The sequence below is a fragment of the Coenobita brevimanus genome, chromosome 74 (genome assembly GCF_032717465.1).
Source record: "Coenobita brevimanus isolate Jiangsu-jjx chromosome 74, ASM3271746v2, whole genome shotgun sequence".
NCBI classification, from domain to species: Eukaryota; Metazoa; Arthropoda; class Malacostraca; order Decapoda; family Coenobitidae; genus Coenobita; species Coenobita brevimanus.
Genome location: NC_137027.1, coordinates 14,760,669 through 14,787,819, shown reverse-complemented (window position 1 = coordinate 14,787,819; position 27,151 = coordinate 14,760,669). Strand labels below are relative to the sequence as shown.

At 40.3% G+C, this 27,151-nt stretch overlaps 1 protein-coding gene across 1 annotated transcript in view; it reads right to left on the bottom strand.

Moving 5' to 3' along the window:
• Positions 1–3,321: 3,321 nt before the first annotated feature.
• The window catches only part of LOC145407696 (uncharacterized), a 109,400-nt gene continuing 85,570 nt past the window's right edge, over positions 3,322–27,151 (bottom strand). Inside the window, 8 exon segments of the mRNA XM_080278562.1 lie at positions 3,322–8,342; positions 12,179–12,284; positions 14,719–14,884; positions 18,379–18,460; positions 19,447–19,579; positions 20,577–20,677; positions 22,472–22,522; positions 26,368–26,577. Of these exon segments, the coding sequence (XP_080134688.1) occupies positions 5,214–8,342; positions 12,179–12,284; positions 14,719–14,884; positions 18,379–18,460; positions 19,447–19,579; positions 20,577–20,677; positions 22,472–22,522; positions 26,368–26,577 (3,978 nt within the window). The 3' untranslated portion in view covers positions 3,322–5,213.

Here is a 27,151-nt window from a genome sequence, read left to right as displayed (position 1 = left end):
ACTGCCAACTCTGCTGTGTGGACCACGGGAAGCGTGGGTTCATCATCCCCGCCAGAGCATGAGGCGCTGTTGATGGGGTGGGTCATCTGCGTGTTCCTTTCTTTCCCAAAGCCAAGTTACATTAGAACAATTTTTGTGCTCATTTGTTTGTTTGTACCTTTCTGGAGTCACCAAGAAGTAACATGGACGACGAGGAGTGACAGGGGCGTGATGGAGCCACGTGGCGGAGATGGTGAGTAGAGAGAGCTTGTTTTTGCAGGTCCGTGCTCAGGATTCTTCGAGAGCACCAGGCGGAGTTTGCTGTCCTCTTTCCATTTAAACATCATTCCCCATCTCCCTTTTTATTTAAGCATCGAATACTGACAACACCGAAGCTAAAATCGCCCTTTTATACTTATAAGATAATAACAGTAGCAATCACCTGGAGCAGTACCAATAGATTTGAACCGTAGACGCCATCCACTCAAGCCCCGTCAGTTTAGGATTTTCATTTTTTATATAAGGTACCAACAATAAACTGAACACAATGTGCTTCACTGATAATGCATTAACGTTGTGAGAAGTGGATGCAACGTATAGAGCCACACGGAAGTGCGCGTGTACCCCATGACCCCGCCGCTGAGCACGGGCCTGCTCGTTGTTCTTGCAGCAGGAGTGCAGCCAGGATTTTATGATGGTGGGGGTGAAGCGAATGTTAATTTTCAGTGTTTTTGAGCTAACACTGCTTGGAAACTGGGTAGTATATCTAGATGAACAAAAAATGTATCGAGTGTTATATTGCTAAGAAAAGCCCCGGGAAACCGTGACTAATAGCTGAATAAGTAAATAATGATATAAAGAAATTACTATATGTATATTCTTCATTGATGCATTTGAATGAGTTTTGATACATTATGGATGGGGAAGGCATGGGTCTTTAGCCCCCCGTACTGGCTGCGCTCTTATCTTGCAGTGTATATATTTAACTTATTTTCTTTATGCTGTGTCCACATATTTGGTTAATGTTGTGCCCTTCTTGCAATCGTTCTTGAAGTGTACGTATCAGCTTCTATATAGTTTTGTGGTATATATATATGGATATTCACAGATATGTCTAATATCTTGTCCTTCATTCCATCATTCCTGCAGTGTATGTATTTAGCTTCATGGTGTGGTACATATTGGCATAGTTTAAATATTTTGTTCTTCGTGTTATCATTCTTGCAGATACATTTGGCTTCTTTGTAGTTTTCTTTATTTGTGTGGATATTCCCATAGTTATGTAATGTTCGGTAAATGTTATCGTTTTTTCAGCATATGCATTTAGTTTATTCATAATTAAGTCGATATATATGGGTATTCGCATATTTGTTCAATAGTTTGTCCTTGGTTCCGTATGTCTAAATATCCTATTAACTCTGGACGCGCTATTAAATAAAAAAAAGTACATTGATTTAATCTGAGATGAGATACAGCTTTGGGCTGTATTGTAAGTGGCATAGGAGGCTTTGTAGCACCTCCTCCTCAACGATTTATACATATTACACATTACCTTTCTTTTGTATGTTTTATTTATATCATTTTAATATCATCAAAGTTCGTATCAGTAACACGCAAAAAGATTTTGAGGTGTAATGTGCAGAGTATTAGGGCTAGTATTCTCGGCGGGGGAGGAGGCACCCAAACACCTCTTCCTTAGCGACTTACTTTTGGATATGGCTGTTTAATATCCTCCTTATGTCATTTATGCAAAGTATGGCGATGTTTGAAGGATTTATGTAACACAGAAGAGGATAGTAAGTGGTAATAAGCAAAATAAATCGCTTAGGAAGAGTTGTTAGGGAGATTACGAGAATATGAGCTTAATATTTTGCAAACTTTCATTGTCGTTTGGGGTGAATAAAACTTAGCAAGCATTCATTGCCTTTTTGGGAATATTAGGATTTAACAAACATTCACTGTCCTTTACGAAAGACTGCAACTTAGCAATTATTCATTGTCGTTAGAAGGTGTAAGACTTTAACATGCAACCATTGTAGTTAGAACACTATGACAGCAGGCATTCATTGTCACATGGGAAAAAATAAGACATCAAACATTCATTGTCGGTACATGATTAAGGCTTACCATGTACTCATTGTCTTGTGGGGGAAATTAAAACTTAGGCATTCATTGTCGTTTGGGGATAATTAAGGCTTAGTAAGCATGCATTGTCGTTTGGGGGAAATTATGACTTAGCAAGCATACATTGTCGTATGGGGGAAATTGAAACTTAGCAAGCATACATTGTCCTTTGGGGAAAATTAAGATTTGGCAAACATACATTGTCTCCTTTAATGACCTTCTCGTAGTTAATTGGTACCGTATGTTATCTTTTTCCTTCCTCTTCCAGCATCCCTAGCTTCCTTCTTAACAATAACAATTCACTTCTCGAGTTCAGTTTTCAGTCTCGCCTGTTCTTCCTCCTTACTTTATCCCTCTTTCTTCATTTTTTTCTCACTTCACCTTCCTGCTCTTTTTCTTCCTCCTCCTACCTCTGCGTTCCCCCTGCTGCTCCTAATAGGCCACTTTCCTCCTCCCTTCCTTTCTCTCCCCTCCCTCCCTCGTTGCCTATCCATTCCTCACTCACTCTCCATCTCCTTTCCTCCTTCCCTCCATCTCTTTTCCTCCCTTCCTTCATCTCTTTTCCTCCCTCCCTCCTGCTGCTCGTGCTGCTTCTGCTCCTCCTCCTCATTGTTTCCTCCCTCCCAGGCTGCCTGTCTTTTCCGCACTCATTCTCCATCTCCTTTCCTCCCCCGCTTCCTTCCTTACCTCCCCTCTTTTCTCCTTCCTTCTTCCCTCTTTTCTCCTTCCTTCTTCCCTCTTTTCTCCTTCCTTCTTCCCCCTTTTCTCCTTCCTCCTTCCCTCTTTTCTCCTCCCTCCATCCCTCTCTCTTCCTCTCTTTTAGCGCAAGGCTCTATCTTTACCTTTTCGATCCCACAATGTACTCGATTTTATTTAGCTTTAGGAAAGGCTTTTCAAACTGAGGAGATTAGATACAGCTTTTACCGACCCCTTTGTACAAGAGGTCTCTCCTACGAGGGGTAGAATGAATACAACAATAGAATGTTACCAGGCTCAAATGGTTAAGCTGAATAAAATAAAGTTAGTCTACCATCATTATCATCAACATTAAGAATGACTAAAATTAAAGCATTATTAGGCTGAAAGGGTAAATGCTACCCATCATCATCACTACACTAATTCAGTACTTAAACAGACAGAGGAGAAATAATACTAAGTATTTTGTTTTAAAATTCATGTGAAAATATAATACAAACTTGGAGTCATCACAGCAGGGACCACAGGCTGTATTCTTGTTGGCTTAATAGGCTTCTTAGCACTTGTTCCTTTGTTGTTTTTCTGATCTACTACATTTTAACATTCTAATGTATATTGTTAACCTCCAGAATCTAAGTGATGTCCAGTTTTGTGTAGTCTTGCTGGTACGAGACAATTATATTCAAATCAGGAAAGGTCTCTAATACTGAAGAGGTTCATTATGGGTACTGTATGTCTAATCCCTCTAGTTCAAAAAATTTGTCCCAAGCTCAGTATAATACAGTAATGACAAAATGGCAAGAGTAAAACAATGAAAACATTCCATGGCTTAGTGGGTTAATATGGCTTTATGTCGATAACATTTCCATAAATAATGCAAAAAATAATCAACCCTATCACAAGGGATTGATGAAAAAGAGCTGCTATACAGCCTTCTAAGCTCATGAGAATACAACCCCTCATCAGTGCCACCTCCAGGGTCCCCAGAAGATCCCACAGCATGTTTGAAAACCCATAATTTTGCCTAAGTGAATGATGACCAACTTACCAGTCATCATATACGTGTACAAAATACTGTTCTAACATATCCTACAAATACACAGATGAAATTAAACAATGTGGGGCAACAGAATCTTAAACAGGCACAAATTCAAGATTTAACATAACTTCAAACTGACACACATCAGACTAATCATCACTGATGCCCCTAAAAAATCAATAAAAAGCAGTAACTTCTGAACATTTAACGAATTAATTTAAATGAAAACTACTGTAGGGTAAATATTTTCAGTAAGGGGCAAAAATTACTCAGGCTTCATCACCTGACTGTGGCTCTCTCACTGTGCATCATTACCACCACCATGCCAGTACTCCCACCCACAAGTCACATCAAGTATGCTCTGTACAAATTAATTTCTTTAATAATAATAAAAAAAATAATAATAATTTTACACAAAGTTGCTGACTGGCTGCAACCTTTCAGTGATAATTCTTGTGATAAATATAAATTTTCTCTGACAACTTAAAAAGTAAAACTGACAACTGATTATACCATTTTGGTGACAGTTCTTTGGTAGTTAACCAAAAGAACATATGAGGTTAATGGTGCTGGTGGTGGAAAACATCTGAGGCAATGTTTTATCATTATATGTACACACTAATCCTTTATAACAATCTGACAAGTGTCAGAGTAATATGCAACAAATGAGCATAATACTTACTGCTGTACCTTGCATAGGAAACATCAAAGCAAAGTCTGAGCCCCTGTTTAACCCTTCTGTCTTTGGTATAAAAAGACCTGATCAAGGCAGTATGGGTCAATACTTCCATGTGCAGCCATGAGCAAAATATTGCTGACAGTACTCTGCCAACATCATGTCCTGCCTTCCCTATTTCTTGTTCTTCCCTAAAGTACAGAAAGTATCCTTCCCTCTCAAACTCTTCTGTTGTGCTTCATATTTCAATCACATAAATACCGTTCACGAAACCCCTTCCACTGCCACGGCACTGGCAGGTAAGTGTTGACGAACTTTTCCTCATGGCTGTACGGCAAGTCTTCGTCATATGTCACTTTTTTTAATACATTATTTTCTGCTATTATGTCCACAGAAAACTGGAAAAAATTGCTATTAAAGTATCATTGTTAGCTATAATGCTGGTCTGCACATTCCCATCAATTTACAGTACCAGCTATAGGGGGAAAAGTTGTGATACTTTTAAAAACACTTCTAGCATATAACAAGGACTTCATGTATAACAGTAAGCAACGTAATGCCTATCATGCAAATAAATTAAGTTATGTAAATTCTGTGTGCAGTACTATAAGGAGCACTTTAACTGGATGTTCCATTAAGTCAGGTGCACTTCACTCACAGCCTAAATGTGGAATACAAACACCAATAAAATCAGTATGCTCAATTCGAGTCCATTTCATGAGGCTGATGCTTCTCACAATTTTTCTCAAGAGGCTGTGGTACATCTTGGACAGTGGAACTGCTGTTATCACCGACTATTTTGTTTTCAATATCAACATCCATTGGGTCTTCAGATGTTGGTTCCTGAGGTTCATCCTCATGGTGACCATTAGTCATGCTAAGCTCTTGATTTTCTAAACTTTCTTTATTTGAAGAATCAGGCTCCATTTTATTATCTTCATTAAAACAAGAATCTGAAGAAACCAATGGTGCATCGATCTCCTCTTTATTCTCATCAGCTACTTTCTCAGTATCTTCAGTCTCAATTACACTATCCTGTTCTTTCTCATGTTCTGTATGGCTTGGTATTTGATGTTCACAGTTTTGTGTTTTCATATCACACATCACATTTCCATGCAACTCTGCACTGGAAGTACCTGCTTCATTAGCTACAATTTCAGTAGGTTCTACATGATACTGTGCCGATTTTGATCTTGAGGGTCGCAGTGATATCACAAAATCATTTGGTGCATCAACTATATCACCAGAATGGAAGTTAACTTTAATACGTTTTGCTGCAGGAGGATCACAATGATCATCATTATCCTCTTTAGAACTCTGAATAGGTTTGATGTTGCCCATTTCATGAGCAAACACTGTATACTTTTCCGGTGATGGCTTACTACCCCCATCTATGTTTGAGCCTCCACCAGTTTTCCCTTCTACCATACATGGTGTGCTAATCAGTTCCTGCCGGTCATGGCGCATAAATCCTTCAGGAGTGACGTACTTGAATGGACGGAAGTGAACCTTGGTGTGCTCTCGAATGAAATTAGGTTGAGAGGCTGTATAATCACAAAATGTACATCTGTAAGATCCATACCCACCATTAGCATGGTGTCTTAAGCTATGGCTGTCAACTGCATCTCTTCTAACATTAGCATAAGGGCAGTACTGGCAGTAATAAACTCTTCGTTCCCTCTCTTCATCTTTTTTAGAGGAGTCAGCCACTCCCTTTTTATTTTGCAGCAAGAGATGCTGACGCTCAGTTGTTGTTAAGTCAGCCTCTTCCAAGTTTTCTTTATTAACACTACTCTCTTCTCTGTTCCTCAGTTTCTCAATATGAGAAGTATCTGTAGAAATGATAGGTTCATACTTTGGATCTGAATCTACAGGTGGTGGTGATCCCCCTTTCTGGGAAGCCATTCTTTCATGGTATTTATGACGATTTATGTGCATCATGAAGTTGGCATAGAACTTGACAGAGTAATCACAAATGCGACACTTATACTTGTGATGTGAACCATGCAGGTTTGAGTGAACATTGTACTGTTCAACCTTTTCAAAAGCAGAGGGACATTTTTTGCATTTGTATCTCTTCTCACGAGATTTTCCAGTGACCTTATCAATATGCATTGGGTAGTGAAGATTAGGATTCCCAATTCTTTTTGGATCATCTTCTTCCATATCTTCTTTGTCTCTCTGTTCCTTTTGTAATTTATGCTTGCCAAATGTTTGCATTTTACTACTTGAACCTGCATCACAGGGCTTCACTCCCCCTTCCTTTTCCAGTTGAGTTTTGCGGCGTAAAAGGTCCACACCAGACAATGGAACTTGCTCTTCAACATAATATTTAAACTGAGGACGACTCCCATCCTCAACACTGTTGGATGTTCCTGGACGCAACCCGATCAGCTTGAGTTTGATTGGGGGATGGCCAGACTTAGAATCTCTTTCATTGTTTTTGGAATACAACTTGGATTTAATAGTTGCCTCTAAAGCTTTCTGGACTTCCATTTTCTTTGATGCTTCCTTAGCAGATTTTTCAGCCTGGTAGTTTTGGTCATGTTGAGTATGGAGCTGAATGTGCTGCTGTAAGGAATCTTCAGTTTTGCCAGCATAGGAACAACGAGGGCACGGGTGAGGATTCTTGGCCCCGTGCAGGGACTGATGGTACTGTAGTGTTACTTGCTTACTGAATGATGCTGGACATTCGTCACACATATATTTGCTCGTGGGTGGTGGCTGTGGCAGCACAGCTGAAGGAGTGGATGATCCAATGAATGTCTGCTGGTTAGGTCCTCTGTCACCTGTCTGTAAAGTTTTCTCCCTTGCTACATCAATGAGAGGAATATGAAGTCCTGGGACAGGTGGATAACTTGAGGCAGTGCGATGCTGTCCCATCATAGTCCGAGTACGTTGCTGGTACTCAGGTGTGTGAACCTTCAGGTGAGTGAGGAGGTGTGCTGACTGACGGGCGCCATAACTACAATGGTCACATGTAAGAGGAAGGTTGGTGGTATGGAAGCGTGTATGAATCTGAATCTCTTTCTCCAAAAAGAACCTTGCTGGACAATGCTGGCAGTAATATAAAACTTTCTCATCAATTCTGTTGCTTTTTGTGTCATCTACAGTAGACAAAGACTGGGGCAATTCAGAGGATGGAGTAGATGCTCTGGAAGTTAGCTGTTTCAACTGATCTTCATCGCTTAAGGAGGAATCCACAACTGCATGACACTGTCCCATTGAGCCTCCATGAACCTTTAAATGGGCAGACATAACACCAGCATTTACACTCACATAAGAACAGTATGGACAGTGCAGACCTCCAGCTTCCTTACTGATATTTGTTTTATGCATTTTCTCATGTTCTTGGATGTTTGTCTTGCGTAAGTTGACGTGGGGACAATGGCGGCACTTAAACATCTTGAAGAAGCGACGATCTCTTGAAACCCATACCAGAGGGATGTCCTCCATGTGCACTGTGGATTCATCCAATAATTTGGGGAGTTGTGCAGAGTCAGGAAGTGCTGTGTCCTCCCCAGTGTCACCAGTTGTTGCTGCATTGGTGACTGGTGTGATTGTAAGGGATGGCGATGGAGAGTTGGAACGCTCTTCCACCTGGCCCATAACATCACTTGCCGCACTTCCTTCAACACCATCCACAATTCCATGCACCCGGATGTGCTGGGACAGAAGGTGACGGCGGGTGACATTGTAAGAACAATGGGGACAGCGGAATGGTAGCCCTTTGGGTTTGTGGAACTGGCGGTGGTGCATGAGTTTAGAGCGGCTCCTACTCTCATAAGGACACAAGCCACACACAAACTGTCGAGGTCCACCATCATCCTAAAAAGAAAACTGAATATTAATCATGGGTAACAAAATGGACAGTAAATATTTAAATTAACACTGAGATTCAAGCATTCCTGATTTGTAGGCTTTTTTTTTTTTTTTCCCCTCAGTGCTGTTTTATTATTAAATAATGTAACAATGAAGGATGGGACTGGAATGTCCTTGTGTTATGATGAGGAAGGGTTGACTGAGATGGTTTGGGTATGTTGATGTGATGGGAGATAAACAACTGGGTGTGGAAAATGAAAACTGTGAACAATAGGGTAGGGTTGCGAGAGGCAGACTGATAAAGACCTGGGATGAGCTCACACAGTGTGACCTCAGGGATAAAGGACTGGACAGGGAGGCTGCCAGAGATCGAGCATTGTGGAAAGCCGCAACTTAGTGACTTAGGCTGATGCATACAAGCCTTTATAAATGATGCAATACATTCTAGAGCTTATAGTAGGGGGGGACGCTCACCATCTACTCACTTGATGTAGTGCTGCTCTCAGGCACCTGCCTTTTCCTCCCTTCCTTCTTTCCATCCTTCCTATTCTTTCTTTCCTTCATTCTCTCCTCTTCCTTCCGTCTATGGGTAACACTACACTGACTGACAAGCTAAATGGTTTCCTATACGCCAGGAAACCATTTACTATGCAGGGTGGTAACCACATAACCAAATTATGACGCCTGGTGGTTTAGTGGGTAATTACGCGCTCCAGTCGGATTGAGCTGGTGCAGGTTTATATCCAAGAGGTGGTTGGGGTTTACTGCTCATGTAATGGCACTCAGGGATGAGTGAGACTGGTCACTCTCATCTTAAATGTCAGGACCAACTTGCCTAGCCCCGGGCTCCTATGCTCCTCATGGGACAATACTGGGTTAGATGATGAATGAAAGAATGAATGATAACTCTTTACAAAAACATATGAAGCCACATACATTCGCATATCATTAGTCTACTAGGTATCATATTAATATCAGAGATGTTTATGTGGCATGACAGTAGGTCATGTGAAATACAAGCTAATACTGTTTTAAAGTTCAAATACCAGACCTCTATTGCCTGTTATCCAACAAGGTGAGCTTATGAGGTATATGTCATTACAGTAATGTCAAACCAATGGTAAAATAATATTAAACATATTGTAGCTCCAGATATCAAGCAACATATGACTTAATGATGATACAGTTACAACAAACATAAAAGTCCGCACACTTTAACCATGATAACTTAAAAACTTGGATTTGGCATTTTTGTCAGTAATGAACTATATCTAAAAAATATGCAGTATCTTTACAAGTTCCTCCCCTCCTCTGCTGCCACCATTACAATTGAAAAACCCTTTATGTGAAAAGATACAGTGCACTGGCAGATCTGAGGGTGTTGCCCATGTTGTCCTGGTAACAACCCAGGTTTTTCACACACAGATTAGAGGACCTGACATAAATAGGGTTGTGCCGATTAATCGGCCAATCTGCCGATTAATTGGGGCCGATTAGTTGAAGACGCTTATTTTTGTCTTTTATACTAAACTCTATCTAAACTCCATAACATATTAATGTCAGCATGTGAGTAAGGTGATGTTACCAAAACTCTGATACCCTCTCCCAAGCATTTATTTCAAACAAGTTCCACAAATATATATTTGTTACTGGTACCGTACATTATTAGTTTTATGTCCTTCTGCTTATTTTTATCGTTTCCCGTATTATGGAACAGATAGGCAGATAATGAAAATAAAAGAACCAAGATTTTCATCTTATTATAATTATTCATTAAGACTGAAACATTTTCTGTACACTATCATTTCTAGTAGCAATTAGGATCACAACAAGAACAAGAAAAATGGCAGATTCTAACAAATTACAACCAGGATGCACAGAGCAAGATGTTGCAACAATGGAAAACTAGACTACAGAAGAGTGGCAAATGACTAAAACTATTTGCTCTCCATACCGGAGATGGTAGTTGGGCAGTAAACAAAGTAAAAAATAACATTAGGGTGATGTCTTTAACTTTGTGCTACGAATAATTTCATGAAGATTGATCACATGTAAAATTTCTTAATAATCGGCTGATTAATTGGTATTGTTTTCATTTTTGTTTTTGAAGGCTGCAACATCCTTGCATGCGTCGGCCTTGGTAACCTAATGACGGCTCTCCATGCTGCTCGATCTCTGGCAAGTTCCCTATTTAGTCCCTTAACTCTGAGGTCAAACTCAATGACCTTGTCCCAGGACTTTTTCGGTCTACCTCTCACCGCCCTATCCCCAACATTAACACTTCTCACTTTCTGCACTCAATTATTATCCCCCACCTTCTCCACCTGCCCAAACTACCCCAATCTACCTCTCCTCCACACAACACACTCCAGTCCCATCTTACCCCTCAATTCTTCCATCGTAAACCTAGTCCCCCCAGGTGCTGCACTCAAGGACACACTGCACATCCACCTAATCATTGCCATTTCTGTATGTATGAGCCAGTGAATATCCTCTTCCTCTACTGCTCAGGTCTCACTACCATACAGCATTACACCCCTAACACATGCTGCATACAATGATTCCTTAGCACAGAGGGAGAGCCATCTCAATGTCGGGAAAGGCAACAGCTCCCTGAACTTCTTCCAACCACTCCTCACTCTAGCCACAGAGCCAGCTCCTGCCCCACCTCCAGCACATAACATGTCTCCCAAATAACAAAACTCTTCCACACACTCAAGAGACTCATTAGCAAGTTCAATCCTTTCATGCCTGGCAATATCCACCTCTCCTTGACACACTGCACACATGAAATCAGCATTATCTCACAGTCTACCTCTAATACTGCTACATCTCTTATGCACCCACTTATCAAAAACACTGCACAAGATAAAATTACTTCCCACACCCTTGTGACAAATTGCACATGGCCACTCTCCCTCTTCTTTGACTGTACCATCCCCTGCCCTAGATACCATCACTTTTGTTTTATCTGCATTTACTCTTAAGCCCTTGTGCACCACACAATCTCTCCACTTCCTAAATCTTTCCTCTGCCTCTCTTTCATTCTCTGCAATCAACACCAAATCATTAGCATACAACATCACCCACGGGAGTCCATTTCTGAAGTCACTTGAGAGGGCTTCAAGCAACATGATCAACAACAAGGGACTCGAGACTGACCCTTGATGTGCACCAACATTCACGGAAGACTCATCACTCAAATCGCCATTCACCTTTACCTGGGTAGGAGCACCCACATACATGGCCCTAACGATCCTAACCAGCCATTTCTTGATCACAAGCTTTTTCATTGCCCACCTCACCACCTCTCTAGGGACTCTGTGAAATGCCTTCTCCAAATCAACAAAAACAAAGCACAGTTCCCTTTTCTTTCCTGTATATTTTTCCAGAAGCTGTTGAGCAATGAAATTGGCACCAATGGTCCCTTTGCCTGGCATAAACCCAAACTGCATCTCATCAATATTCACTCTTTCACTAATCAAACCTTCTAGAACTCTCTCCATTGCCTTAATTATCTGGTCTAAAAGCTTTATGCCTCTATAGGTTCCTCTTTCCAGGGCATTACCCTTCCCCTTGTACACATTTACAATTACACTCTTCAGCCAATCATCTGGGACAACACTATTGCCAGACGCCTCAATCCCGTTTGGGGTGGCCACAAACAAATCGCCTCCAAGTCGCCCTGTCCCCCGCCATTTCACTGCCCTGCTCCCAACTCACACCCCCCTCTCTCATATACCTCTCCACCCCATCCCTCCATCTAATCCTCGGCCTCCCCCTCCCTCTTCCCCCCTCCACTTATATATCAGTGTGTTTTTACTCCCTTCACATTTTCCTACCTGGTTACTTGGTCCTGGAGAGCTACTGTTGCTCCTGTTCAGGCTAGCTTGGTCCAGGACGGCCCAGGGACAGTCATCATGTAGGCTGAGATGCTCAAACAACTCCCTGAAAGAAAATTTGTAACCATCACGATAATACAATTTTTCGTTACTGCAGTGAGTTGGAATAGCATTAAAGAAAATGAAAAAGTAAAATGCAACTGATAACAGCTGACCACATACTTCTGGTACTGCCATTTAAGTGCACCGGTGTGGGGGTAGACACCTGATGTCCAATACATTTAAGGGTATCAGACTAACTCACTTCCATTGCTGGCAGTGTGACAGAAAACCTCCAATCTCCTCTTGAAGACAGAACACATGCAAGGCTTTCACTCCAAATGGGGTGTTGTAACCACTATGTCACCAGGTACCAATAAGAAAAGGCACACACAAAATTAAGACAAACTATGGCAACTGTGCTCGATAAAATGAGCCACATATCCAGTCACTCATTATTTAGGACTTCATAATATTTGAATCCATCCCTCCGACAATAAATACCATCCAAATATGTACTTGATCATCACTAATTCACTCTTGCAGCACCACTGTAATAGAGTCTTTACATATACTGCCCATATTACAGGGGGTGCAATTCCTTGCAATTCCTTGTCATATATATGTCATCCATCAAGTTCTACAATACCTAATCCTTGTTTTCTAACACAAATGATTACAATTTCAAGCTACCACATTGGCCAACCCCTCCTCGTGCATTCAGCCTCACAGTAATATCCATTCTAAAAGGTCATGCCATCCATGAACACATACCATTTGATCAACAGACTTCCTTACGCCATATCTTTCAATAATACCGTACCATACTTATCTTAATCTGGGTTGCTTAAACTTAGTCTGGCATCAACCGAAGTTACATACAAATTAAATCCTCAAGCTGAAGGAGTTAAAAGTAAGGTAATGCAAAATCTAGTGGTGCATTTTGTAATGATGGTGTAATACAGAAGCTAAAACTGAGAAGTGGAGTGCATGACTGTTATTCCAGCTCTTTCATCCATCCATCCATCATCCAATCCTACACCTCCCCATGAGGAGCGTAGAAGCCCGGGGTTAGGCAGTTGGTCCTGACATTTAAGATGAGAGTGACCAACCTCACTCATCCCTGAGTGGCATTACGAGAGCAATCAACCCCAATCACCCCTTGGATATAAACCTTCACCGGCTCAATCCGATTGGAGCACAATAATTACTCACTAAACCACCAGGCGCCAAAATTTGGTTATATGGCTACCACCCAGCGCAGTAAATGGTTTCCCAGTGTGGTATGAAAATGAAAAGACAAGAGTGAGAGCAGTGGAGATGGGACTGCTGAGAATTATATGTGGAGTACAGAGTGGAGAGAATATGAAATAATGTGATTTGTGAAGGATGCAGAGTGAGGAAGTCTGTGGACACCATAGTCAAAGAAAGTGAACTGAAATGGTGTGGTCATGTGGAGAGAATGATAACAATAGAGTGGTGAAAAAGGTATACGTGAGTGAACTTGAAGGAGGGTGGAAGCAAGGTAGGCCAAGGAGAAGGTTGGGGGATATGGTGGATGAGTGTGTGAGGATAAGAGGTACTGAAGTCAGTGAGGCTAGGGGACTGACACGAGATCAAGCTGGCTGGATAAATGTTGTGAGATGGACATTACCAGGGATTTGGCACCCCTTTTTAACTTGACAATGTCTGGATTGACTCTACTGGATACGTTTATGTGAAGCTGCTGAATGTGGTGAATGTTTTTGGCATATCAGACAGAGCCAGGATTCTGGGGGGCTTGAATGATGAGTGAATGGAAGGGTGGCCCATTGAACTGGGCAAACTTGGGCTGTCTGGACGTTGCTACTCCTAACCCTGCCCCAGGGTGGGAAAGGAGTCCGGATGATATGATGATGATGAGCTATCTATCTGTGGCCATACGTCACAATCCCATATGGGGTGGCCATTTGTCTTTGAGTTATTTGTTTTACAGGGAGGGGCACTAACCCCCCGCCAGCTCACTTGTTGACATGTAGGGAACACGTATGAGTTGATTATATGGTTGGTTATATGGTCTTTGAGTTATTTGTTTTACAGGGAAGGGTGCTAACTCTCTGCCAAAGCACTTGTTGACACATAGCGAACATGTATGGGTTGGTTATATGGTTATCACCCACAGGTGTTAATGGTTTACTGGTTTACAGGAAACCATTAGACTTGTAACTCAATGTAAAGCCATCTGAAGAGGAAACAAAAGTAATAAAAAGTGACAGGAAAGATGAAAGAAATAGGAAGAGAGGAGGGCAGACACAGAAAAAGAATGATAAAGGTGAAGGAAGAAGAATGCAGCACTACATTTTGAGAGGATGATGGTGAGAAACAGGAAATGAGGAGGGCAGACAGAAAAAGAATGATAACAGAGAAGGATGAAGTAGGCATCACTACATCAAGTGAGTGGATGATGGTCACCATCACCTACCACCACGATTATGAGCTAAAAAAAAAAAAAAAAAAATTACCCTTTCGTGGGAACGTAGTATGGACAAAACATGCACTTAAAGATGCAGTCTGGCCGGGCAACATGATACAAAAGGTGGGGCCGCATCTGACTCCGCTTACTGCAGGTGAAGGGACACAAGCGGCAACGGTAGCTTCGTCCAGCCTCACTGTCAGCCTCACTCTCAACTGTAGCAAGGAGGGAGGAAAATGTTAATTATCATCATCCTGACCTCTTTTTCCCACCCAAGGATGGGGCAAGGCTGGGGGGGGGGAGAAAAAAAAAAAAAAAATTATTATTAACCCTATGATGTTTCAACCCCGGTCAAATTATGTCTGTCTCAGATTCACCCACTTTCCCGCAGACCGCGTTTTCACGTAGCGATATATTTCTTTGATTGGCCTGTGTAAATTTACTTTTCATGACTGGATGCTGATTTTGGTGTCATTTTAAAGCTGAATAGCTATACTTTATCATAGTATGTAAAAAAAAAAAAAAAGGGGGGGGAAAATGACAAAATGAGTTAAAGTTAGCTGAAAACAAAGAAAATTATACTTAGCCGTAGAAAAATATTCACCAATTATAAAGTAATAGAGATATATAAATTCTTTTTTGCACCATGCAGAACTACAATAAATTGCCTTTTGAATTATATAGTTTGTGGCTATTTATTTCCCCCTACCCTCCCTCCATGTCCCTGTACTCCACTTTGGCCCTTCCTTTGTGTCTTGTGGTGGTCTCCTCCCATCCCTCCATCCCCATCCACCCCCTCCTGGCCTTACCAGCTCCCCCCACTCCCCCATCCCCCACCCGCACCCCCTAGCACCTCCCCGGCCTCAAATATTTTGAGTATTTTTTACGTTTTATGACACGTGTTTTTGAATCATTACCTGTAATTTATTGGTGTCTGCATACAGATATGCACACCACAATTATTTAGCTGTCTTTAGTTGAAACCCACTTGAAAAAGACATTTTATTTTAAGCCGATGCATGGAAGCATGTTGGAGCCTTCAAAACGAAACAAAACGAAACGAAAACTAGATTTGACAGCTCGGAGGGGAGGGGAGGGAAGGAGAGGAGAGAGGAGGGGAGGGAAGGGAAGGGGAGGGAGGGGGTTGGAGGTTTGAAGAGGGGAGAGAAGGGGAAGATAATTTTTACTATTTATCATATATTTATTGAGGGGTTCATGACCAATTTCCCTTGCTATCAGCTCGGCGGGGAGGGATGGGGGGAGGGGAAAGGGGAGGGGAGGATAGGCGAGGGGAAGGAAAGGGAAGGGAAGCGGAGGGAGGTGATTGGAGGTATGAGAAGAGAGGAGGGAAGGATAATTTTTTCTTATCATTTATTTAGGGGGTTTGTCACTATTTTATTTTTTTTCTAAGCACATTACAATGGTTTATAACATCTATACACACCAAAAAAAAATTGATTTTGGTGATTTTTGTACGTATTGTTGCGAAGAAAACAGGTGCAAGCAGCGTATTTTCTTTCTCGCCAGGGCCGTGACGGTTAACTATTATAAACTTTGATGCCCGTCAAAGTTTATAATAGTTACTATTGGGTCTAGGAGGGTTGGGTTTGCATTTTTAGGTGTGTAAATTCAAGCTTTATAAATCGTGCATAAAACTTTTAACCTTTGAGGAAGTCGAAAAATTGGCCTGTTTTTGCGTCCTGGGGGGCAGTCAAGGCTGGGGAATTGCGTACCCTAGGGGTTAAAATCAGTCATATGACCAGTTTAGCATTGCAGCAGTCATAAAAAAGACAGAATGATTGTATAACGAGGAATCAGGTATTTTAGCAAAAATACAAGTTTTAAAAAAACATGAAAAAAAAAAGAAAAAAAAATGGCGCTAAAATATTAAATCATGTAAGAGAATGATCGCAAAATACAGTAGTCAACTGTAAAACAAGGGTTGGGGATGTTATTGGATTGAAGGAATTAAACAGGAAATAGGAGTGAAAATGAGAAAAAGAACACCATCAGCATGTTTGGTGATAACAGGCCACATATATAATAATTTATCTGTTATTCACATTTTCATAATTCATGGTTTGGCCCACGGGCAATATCATCCAAATGCCTGCCCTTTCCTCTTTTCCTTCCTTCTTTCCTTCCTCCCCCTGCATTTCTTTCCTTCATTCTTTCCTCTTCCTTCTGTCTATGGGCAACTCTAAACTGGGTGACATGCCCAATGGTTTCCTGTGCACCAGGAAACCATTTACTATGCTGGATGGTAACCATATAACCAGATTATGGCACCTGGTGGTTTAGTGGGTAGTTAAGGTGATCCAATCATATTGAGCCAGTGCAAGTTTATATCCAAGGGGTGGTTGAGGTTTACTGCTCAGAGATGAGTGAGGTTGGTCACTTTCATCTGAAATGTCACCCAGGGCTACTATGCTGCTCATGGAGGACACTGGATTAGATGATGACTGAATAAATGCAACAGCAGCAAGGATAAAATAGCAATGACATCGCCAAGATTTAAGTGGCTAATATCCTTTGCCTGATTGATTAAGAAACCATCTAGCAGAAATTGTCACTCCTCTTAAAAAAAAAAAAAAAAAATTGAACTGCACTGAATCTTGAATGCCGAGTTGTAACAGGAAATTAATGATGGAATATGATGCTAACCACTAAAAAGTACTATGAAAAGAATGTACAGCCATAACACTATCTCTTCTGCTGCTGAGCTTTGTGAAACAAGCTACACAAGGCAAAAGTGTGGGCCATGTGAAGGTGAAAGAACTGTAGTCCCACTATATCTGTTATACATGTGTGAATTCTAAAACATTTAGTATGGTGATGAAATACCAAAAACTCTTAAGCCACCCCTCAGTGATTCAAGGCCAATATCGGCAAATGACCACCCTGACTGGTGTCTTGGATCACTGGACTGCCATGCAGCACCTGAGAGTTAATCCTAATCCTGGCTCATATTGCATAGGATGACTGAAATTTAGCAAAACCTGATTTTTTTTTTTTGCAAGGAAGAAGGAACCAAAGGCAACGAGCCAGCAATTATTGTTCTTTCCAAGAGAAAAACAAAATACAAAAGAGAGCCAAATTCAAGATCTGATCATTTCGTGATGCCTGGACATACTGCGTTTGAAAGTCTGTCATAACCTGCTGAGGTTGGAATGTTGTTTTCATTTTAAATGTGCCATCTCCTACCACTGTTATTAAACACAAGGTAGAGTTTTCAAACTGGAGAGGTTAGGTAATAGTTGTTATACAGGTCACCCTATCTATAAAATCATTAGTTTTGCGATCATTTGCCTTTTCATTCTACCTTTTTTTTTTTTTCCATTTTCACTTAATGACTGTTATGACCCCCAATGATGCACCATATTTTTGATATACCATCACCAATTTTGATCGTACGATTGCTTCATTAGATGTACAATTGATCGTTATCCGACCAGTTATTTAGGAACGTAACCCGATCACATGACGAAGCTGGCCAGTATTTGACTTCAGTATAAGAGGCATTTCCCTAGTTGAATAAAAATAATTTGGGAGCAATAATACACAAAAAGAATGTCACCTGGATTTATGGGGTTATTGGCTTTCATGCACGTGATAGGTAACAGTCCTAAGCTGTCTTCTTCTTCAGGAAAAATTATCAGTGAGTACATGGTAGCCTGTATAACATTACTGAATCTTGTTTATTGTATACCTGAGTCCTTGGTTTCTGGATTCTGTCCCTCACATCGGCTAGTTATGCCACCCTGTCCACCGTGGCTTGTGTCAATGTGCATCTGCAAAGGAGAGAATTGCATTATAAATAATATCATTTCATCATCCAATCATAACTGACAATGAAAAATGGAGTGAAAGTATAACAGCAATATAAATGGTATCCAAGTGTAAACTACCCCCCCCCCAAAAAAAAAAAAAAAACTCAACTGATGTCATATGAAACAAACTTGCAAATAGAGTGATTCAATTCATACAATGAAGCTGCCACTAAAATCAGACTCCATTCATGGATAAATTACTATCCTACACAGAAAACTGGGGGGAAGTTAGTTTTATACTGTACATAGCTTTGAAACTTCAATAAGCAATTTCCAGTAATTTATTATGGACTTAACTCTTGGAAATAATGATGTATTACCTGATCTATTTTTACTCCCTCCATGAGATAATATTTACCCTAGTACAGACTTTTCCAACTAGAGTTGTTAGGTATATCCTTACAAAACTTCTCTGTTGGTCATATTCAAAAGCAAATAGGATCATCTGGTAGCTGCAAAAATAAAAATGACATCCCCAAACTGAAGGGGTTAATTGCAGATTAAAAAAAAAAAAAAGAAGGAAAAAAAAAAAATTACATTGACCACTTCTGTTTACTGCCAGATGCCTTAATCCCATACAGGGTGGCCACAAACTAATCACCTCCATGTTGCCCTATACTCTGCCATTTGGCTGCCCCTTCCAACTCATACCCTTACTCTACTTTCATACATCTCTCCACTCCATCCCTTCATCTCATCCTCAGTCTCCCCCTTCCCCTCCTCCCTCCACCTCACTCACATACATTCTTTCAGTTTCTCATTCTCTATCCACTCGACTTGCCCAGTATTTTTCTTAAGGCTTTCAATCACATTCACAATAACACCACAATACTTCTTCACTTTCTCATTTTTCTGCCAGTCTCTCCATTTAACTTGACATCTTATTCTAAAATAACTCATTTTCGTTGCTCTTCTCCTGATGTGTCCTTACTGTACCATATTCTTACCTGAACTGCCCTCTTGGTGCCAGCTGCATAACCACATAGGTCACAACGGTGGACAGCGTGCAGCAGGGACACTGGGCCATTGCGTGTATGGGCCAGACGCACATGATGGAACACAGTCTCACGTTCACTATCCCTGTTAAATTCAGATTTTTATTACTCAGCGACTCAAGTTCATAGACCTTAACCTTGCCCAGATTTTCATCTTTTTGAAGCTCACTTCGCTTAACTCAGTGGCAGAAAAAGTCAATGCCATGGCTCTACATCTTTTTCATAGCCCTTCTTCCTGACTCTATATGTAAACATATCCAATTCTTGGTGAAAATCAGCAGATCTGAATAATGAAGTGGTGACAATGTTGTTGTGGCCCCAGGCTCATCTAGACTTGAACCCGGTGGACTGCTGAAAACCGGTCACCTCACCAAGGTGTTTTAAGACATCTGTTGATGAAGTTGCGTTGAAAGATTGTCTGTTTTCTGGGAGTAATGTGCATGAGGTGAGTAAAATTGTTGTGGTGTGATGGGCTACATTACAGTAAAGGCATAGTGGACTGTTTGTGAGTTGTATTTTGTGTTGTACTGACGCAAGGAAGGATGATAGGCACATTGTATTCTGGCTCGGTAAACTACATATCTCTGGGAAGGGAAACTTCAAAGGGCTGAATGTTCAATGAAAGTGCATGAAGGATGCTGTTTGACTGAAAGTTTTGGATGACTGTGATACCTATGTGTGTAATGTGAGTTTTATTTTGTATGGACCAACTTTCCTAGCCCCGAGCTCCTACGCTCCTCATGGGGCAACGTAAGATTGGATGATGGATGAATGGATGGATGGACTAACATGCTCAATCATAACACTTCCACAATCACCATCCTGAAATCCTTTCCCACCTCAGGATGGAGGGAGATAGGGTCCAGTAAGTGAGGAAAGAGAAAGCAACAAAGAGGGAGGACTCTCAACATCAAGCCCAGTAAAGCATAACAGTGCCACCATGATCATCTTGACTTTTTTTTTTTTTTTTCCACTTACAGATCAGGATAAGGTAGCATCCAGAAAATATAGAAACAGAAAGCATAATAGAGGAAGAACTATCACCAGCACTCCGAGTGTGCTAAAACAAAACATTAACAAACCTGAAATCACAAGAATTGCATTTCCATTCTGGATTGCCCTCATGATCAAGCACCATTCTGGCCACTTCCTTCCCATCCTCCCCTGTTGATGATACTGACACCTGTAGGAAAGCAGAAGTTCCCTCAATAAAAATTTTGAACATATAACATTCAATAGCATTAGGTAACCAAAGTCAACCAAGTATCAAAAGTTACTTGACATTCTGTAACATTTATGAACAATATGCAAATGTAAAATCACAGTATCATCACCATAATCCAACTCAATAATGGATATCCTAGGTCACACAAGCCCCAAGCAAACATGTACCCAGAGCAACCCATGTTTTAAATTATTTCACAATTAAGGAAAAGAAAGTTAATAATATATAATACTGAACTCTAAAGCAGTATATAAACACACAATTCTTGTACTGCAATGTGAATAGGTTCTTATGGCATAATTATTTTACTTCAAGATAACTAAGACCTCATGTAAACTAACTCCAGTAGACTTGGGATTATTTACAGAGTACTTAATAAATCATGTTAAAATTTTGAAAGGTTTATTTCCTCTAGCATTGTTATCAAGATCAGACATGTGTGATCTGAGATACAACAGCACATAATGTGATGAATTGTAAAGCTCTGTGAATTTTGCAGGTGTTGTGAATAAAAGACTGTAATGTGCTAATAAGTTACCTAACTTTAATTATATACTGTTCATGCTGATGTTATCAGTATGTCTCAACAAGATAACACTTAAAATTTTATTGCAACAACTAAATACAATAATGTGCATCATATAAACTTGTGTATAAATGCTGTCTTAGTAACATCTTCCCAGGCAATGGATAAACTTGGTTATATTGCCTACCAATATACTGTAGTTCATTCTTGCCATATGCAGGCAATTTTAATACACTGGAAGAAGACCTCTTGTACTGAAAGGGTTAATGAGGGTCGTGACTAACTCCTCCAGTTTAAAAAGTCTGTCTTCAGACAAATAAAATTATGTGAAGAGAGCATAATTAAAATAAAAAGTATGTCTGGGGTAAACTAACATTTTCCCAAGCAATGGACACATTGTGGATTATATTTTGGCTACTGTCGGGTAGTTCTACTTGGTATGGGGAAATCCTTACAGGTTACTTTTCATCTTTTCAGTATAATGACTTACATTTTTTACCTGCAGCCACCAGGTGACTTTACGAGAGACTATTGAATCGGCGAGGTTAGATACAGTCTTCAACTTCTTCACTACAAGAGGCATTCTCTTAGTTGAATATACAGTAATTACCTGGCAGCACCAAGAATAAAATAAAAAGTCATCATCACAGTGCAAGGGTTAACCTACCAGAAATGATAAAATTATTGGAAACTACTGACCCAGTAGAAATTTTCCACTACATAAATGATACTGAAATTCTGCAATGCATACAAATTCATAAACTATAAAGTCTGTACTACGTTTCTCCTGAGCCTAAACTTTACATAAGGGACTAGAGATGGGTCTTGCTTGTTAAAAAATGAAGAATGACAATTTCTCCCCATCAATTTACATATTTCTTGGTACAGTATATTACACTATGTTAGTTGGCTTTGTATGCAGCATTTTTCAAATAAGTGTTTAACTGTACAGCATCACATAATTTTAAAGCTAAAATATACAATACTTTCAGATGATCCCTGTAAGCTATACATGTACACTCAGTAGAAACTGGCTTACACACTTGACATGGATGTGCAGCTCTACTTTATGTTCAAAGTAAACCCCACTATCTACCATCACACTCAGACAGCACATAAAGAGACATTAGGATTAGTGAGGGAAAGCTGTGTGCAAGGGCAAACAGGCAGTAGCAGCAGCAAACAAAGGCATATTAATCTGAAGGAACAGCATTAAATCTTGTTACCTTTTCCTCTGCTTCTCCCGCCAGGAGGTTGAGCCACGCTAGTAACCTCATCTGGTTACGCAAAAAGAAACAAAAAGGAGAGTTCATTCTTGTCCTCAGGTTACAATATTCACCTGTGCACAAGCTGACACAAGGTGGTATGGAATATTGTAGGCACCCTCAGAATATCAATAAGGCATTTTGTTATAACAGCAATTTGATGCATCACCACCGCAATAAAGTCTACCATGCTCAAGTCAGTGAGGGAGCATTCACTACCTTTCATGCTGTTTTTGTTGTTGTGGCCCCAGACTCATCTGAATAGAATCAATTGGACTCCAGGCTGAATCTGCCTTCCTCCTGCTCTCCAGTCCAGAGGAGGGCAATTTGAGGGATGCTTGTTGTTAATGCTTAACCCTGGTCTGTCTAGCTAAGCAGACCCAATGACCACAGATAAACACTGCTTCTGTGATACTGTCCTACAGGTACAGTACAGTACATACATCATGTAAGGACCAGGCCTTCCCATGTGGTAGACTGCCTCACTCAGGTTGGACCAAGGTCCTTCCCATGGCGGATGCAGTTGTATAACCTGGTAGTACAGCTGCCCAGGCATACTGGTGCCAATACATGAAGGCATCCCTTTCCTGCATTCACTGCCTCTCATACACAGTGTAAATGTACATATTACTTTGGCAGTTAACCCCTTCAACATGACATTTTTCATTATAATCAAGCTACCATCATATCATTTTATCCAACTCTGGGAAAATTTACAGTTGCAAAGAGGTGTAACTCTTTCAGTTTGAAAGGCCTCCTTTATGTTAAATAAAACCATCTGGAGATTGCAAGAATAAAATGAAAAATACATCAACAGGCTCAGGGAATTAATTCAAGATCTCTAACCACTCTCATGCCAAATACATCATCATTCATCATCATTCCTTCCTACACACTGACTCCACTAATCTAAATACAACTCTACCTTTAAAATAATGTAGGCAGCATGCTAAGATATACTTTCCACATTACTGTCTTAAAAAAAAAAAAAAAAAAAAAAAAAAAAAAGGTAATCATGCAAGAAAACGCTTTACAAGATTGTTATTTTGCTCTACACAAAAGGAAAACAAAACAGTCTGAGAGGAAGCTGAAGGTTAAACTCAGGAAAGGATCTACAGCTAAATGTAATGCTGCTCTGTTAATTAATTCAAGAAGCATCTTATCTGTTTTTATGCTTTCTATATCCAGACTATTTTAATCCCCTTTGGCTATAATTTTGAACAGAGGGGTTAGAGACAGCCATCACTAACCCCTTTACAACCAGGGGCTCTACTAAGGTGAATTTGAAAATCAGGAAATACCAAGCACCAAATGACAATTTAATTCATTGCTGTTGTTCTTGTTATTGTTGCTGATTAACCCCAGTCTATCTGGCTAAGCAGACCCATCAATCACAGGCAAGCAACTGCCCCTGCAGGGTTGTCCTGTACAGTGAACCGATGCTGTCTTGCAGTTGACAGTGCCTCACCACTGTGAGGTGCGGGGAATAGTGTGGAGATTTGATTCTTGGATGAACTGATGCACTTGCATTTCCACTCAGCAAACAATGGTACCATAACAGGCTCCACTTCATCACGTAATTTGGATATATAGTTATCACCCAGCATTGTAAATGGTTTCCTGGGTTGCAGGAAACCATTATGCTCATCATTCACAGTAGAGACACCTCAGTGGATAGAAGGGTAATAAAAGGTTACAGGAAGGTAAGGAAGAAGTAAGGAGAGAGATAAGAGGTAGGCAGGACTGCGATGATAGTCACCACCATCTACCACCAGTTCAATGGTTAAGGAAGAATGGAATATGTAGTACTTGTAAAGAACATGATCTAGTCCCAAGGGCAACTTCTGATATGGAAAGACACCCAACTTGACTATTCTAACTTCTACATTATCACAACAGTTAGTACAGTCAAATTTAGGTTTGTCATTAACCCAAACTGTTTTCCATTTCTCAACAGGCCTTGCAAACCCTATTCAAGAAATTAAATAGCAACCATATTCTGCAATCTTCATATGTAATCATAACAGCTCCTAGAAATATCTGTTGTTTATTTCAGATATGCTGTATAGACAATAGATATGCAATCTCACAAATTCATCATCAAGACTCATAATTTAATTACACAGTATTGCTAGTTTATCTTTTCTTGCAGTGACAACCTTCTTTAAGATAGCATCAGTGCTGTTCTAAGAATTACTAATGGAATCTGAATTACAAAAATACCAGACTTTAAAGCCTTATGAAAGTAACTACAGTACTCTGCTTATCATCACAATTCTGGTGCACTGTACATGCTTGCCGAATATTACAGATACCTGTATTACCACTGACCTCCAGCTACGTGTGAGGGGAAAAAAAAAATAAATAAATAAAAAGCTGAACCGTTCATAGGTGACAGTTGATGATGGAAGAAGAATGAGAGAGAGAAATGTGCATGGGCAAAGCAGCTTCCGAGACTTTTCTGTCCACGGAATCCTCTGTATGTCCCTGGCATGAAGCAAGATGTTGGCAAGACAGACAGACTGACAGACAGATCACTGACCACCAGTTTCTTATTATCACTCACAGCTTGTTATTTTTCAACACAGTATCACCACCTCTTAGACATGGATAAACAGTCTCTTTGTCAGAACTCTTGTATTCTATTCCAGCTAATACCAGATGATTTTATTCAGCTGAAAGTGAGCCATGGAAGGCTGAGTGTTAATGTTGGTACCATCAACCATTTCATGGTCAGGTAAAGGTGAAGGTAGAGGGCAGATGCTTTGAGGCACTTGGTGACAGTGCCCATCTCTGTAATTTAGGCCTTTGTACCTGTTGCAGATTATACGTCCACTATCATCCAGGTTCCCATAGTTACAACCCTTAGGTGTTCTCCAAGGAACTTATTTTATCTACCAACCCATAAAGGGTTGATGGACACCCGAGGTGAGTGGTGTCCACAACAGAGTTCAAATTTCGATGCCAACAAGCCAGGAGCTTTGTAGCTAGCTACTTTAACCATTCAGCCACTGTGGCATCAGGACAACTCAAGTATTCTATTACAGCTAATATGAGATATTCATTTCGGTTATGAGTGATTCACAGAGGGTAAGTGTTAACAAATTCACTTCAGATAATGATGATCAATTTTGTTACCTGAGCAATATACTGTTGCAAAGAAACTTCAAAAAGAGTCCAGTACTGAATGATGTATAATACAAATGCATAATGTATCTAGCTGATGACAAAGTTGGCTGAACCAGTTATGGTGTGCATGCTTCATTATCCATTTCAGTATTTTAGCAAATATCAAATTACTGCTTTAAACAACAGTACCTGTATTATGTCAGACTCATATACTGCTGTGTTAATCTATTTTACACAACAATTTCTTGCTGATTTCATCTAAGATGACTCATTTACTGTAACACTTTCCAAGGCAATCAGTGCACTTAGGATTATAATCCAGGACTGTCAGAACAATGTAGCCAGCAAAGGAAACTCCTAGAATGTTTTTAGTCATGAAACTATCCTGATATGGACAAACTGAAATAAAGATTTAATTTTCAACTGTTGTGAAAGGCTTCACATACAGCACTTGAGTGAAAAGCTGTGTGGGTAGTATAAAGAAGGGACATTGTCAGTTTTAAAGGAAACGGAGGTTAAGAATTACCCTAAAACTAATTCATTGGTAGAAGGGTTGGTGGTTAGCTGGGTTAGTCAACAGGCAATGTTATTGATGCACTACAAGCTTTAGCAATTTAGATGCAGCCACAATGAATAACATCATTTTCCATAGCCCATAACCTCTTTTAAGGACTCCATAAGACTTCAGGAGCCTGTATGCAAATTTCCTTTACTTCATCCTGGCTCACCTGATGAGAAACTGGTGCCTGACTGTCTTTATCCTGGGCATCCGCTAGTGAACCTTTGGGCTGCTTCTTAAGTTTAGACAAGTTGGTAGAGCCAGATGCCAGTAGCTGAAGGGTCTCCAAGCTAGTATTGACGGACCCCTGCAAGACCATACGATCACTGCACTGCTTCACCACCAGGGATTTTAAAACCAGCAAGTTTTCACAAGGTCTCTAAAATGGAATGACAGGGAAAGGGGATTGTAAAGCTGTATATTACAACATGCAGTATACAATCTGAACAGTTAGGAATACTCTACAAGGGATGCTGCTGTATATATATATATACCGATACTGTATATTTATGAAAACCAGGGAAGCTGCTGTACCATATTAGCTACAGTACATGAGAACAAGGGGTAAGACATATCCAGCTTTCCTAATTTTGCTATGAAAAATAAAATTTTGATACATTTATTATTAAACTACAAGTACACTATTGTATATCCTGAACACACTTTACCTTGACTCTCTCAACAGAGTGGTTGTCTCAATATGCCATTAACAAAATTGTGAATATTGTGTCATGAAAGAATACTACTGGATATGAAGAGTAAACAAAAGTCGGAAAAGGATAAATGTACGAAGCAGCCCGGGAGCAGTTCTGTCACAACCAATCCCTGTTGAGGGCTTCCCATAAGGGAGCAAGACATCAAGATGATGATGATGATGATGATGATGATGATGATGATATGATGATGATGATGATGATGATGATGATGATGATGATGATGGTGGTGGTGGTGGT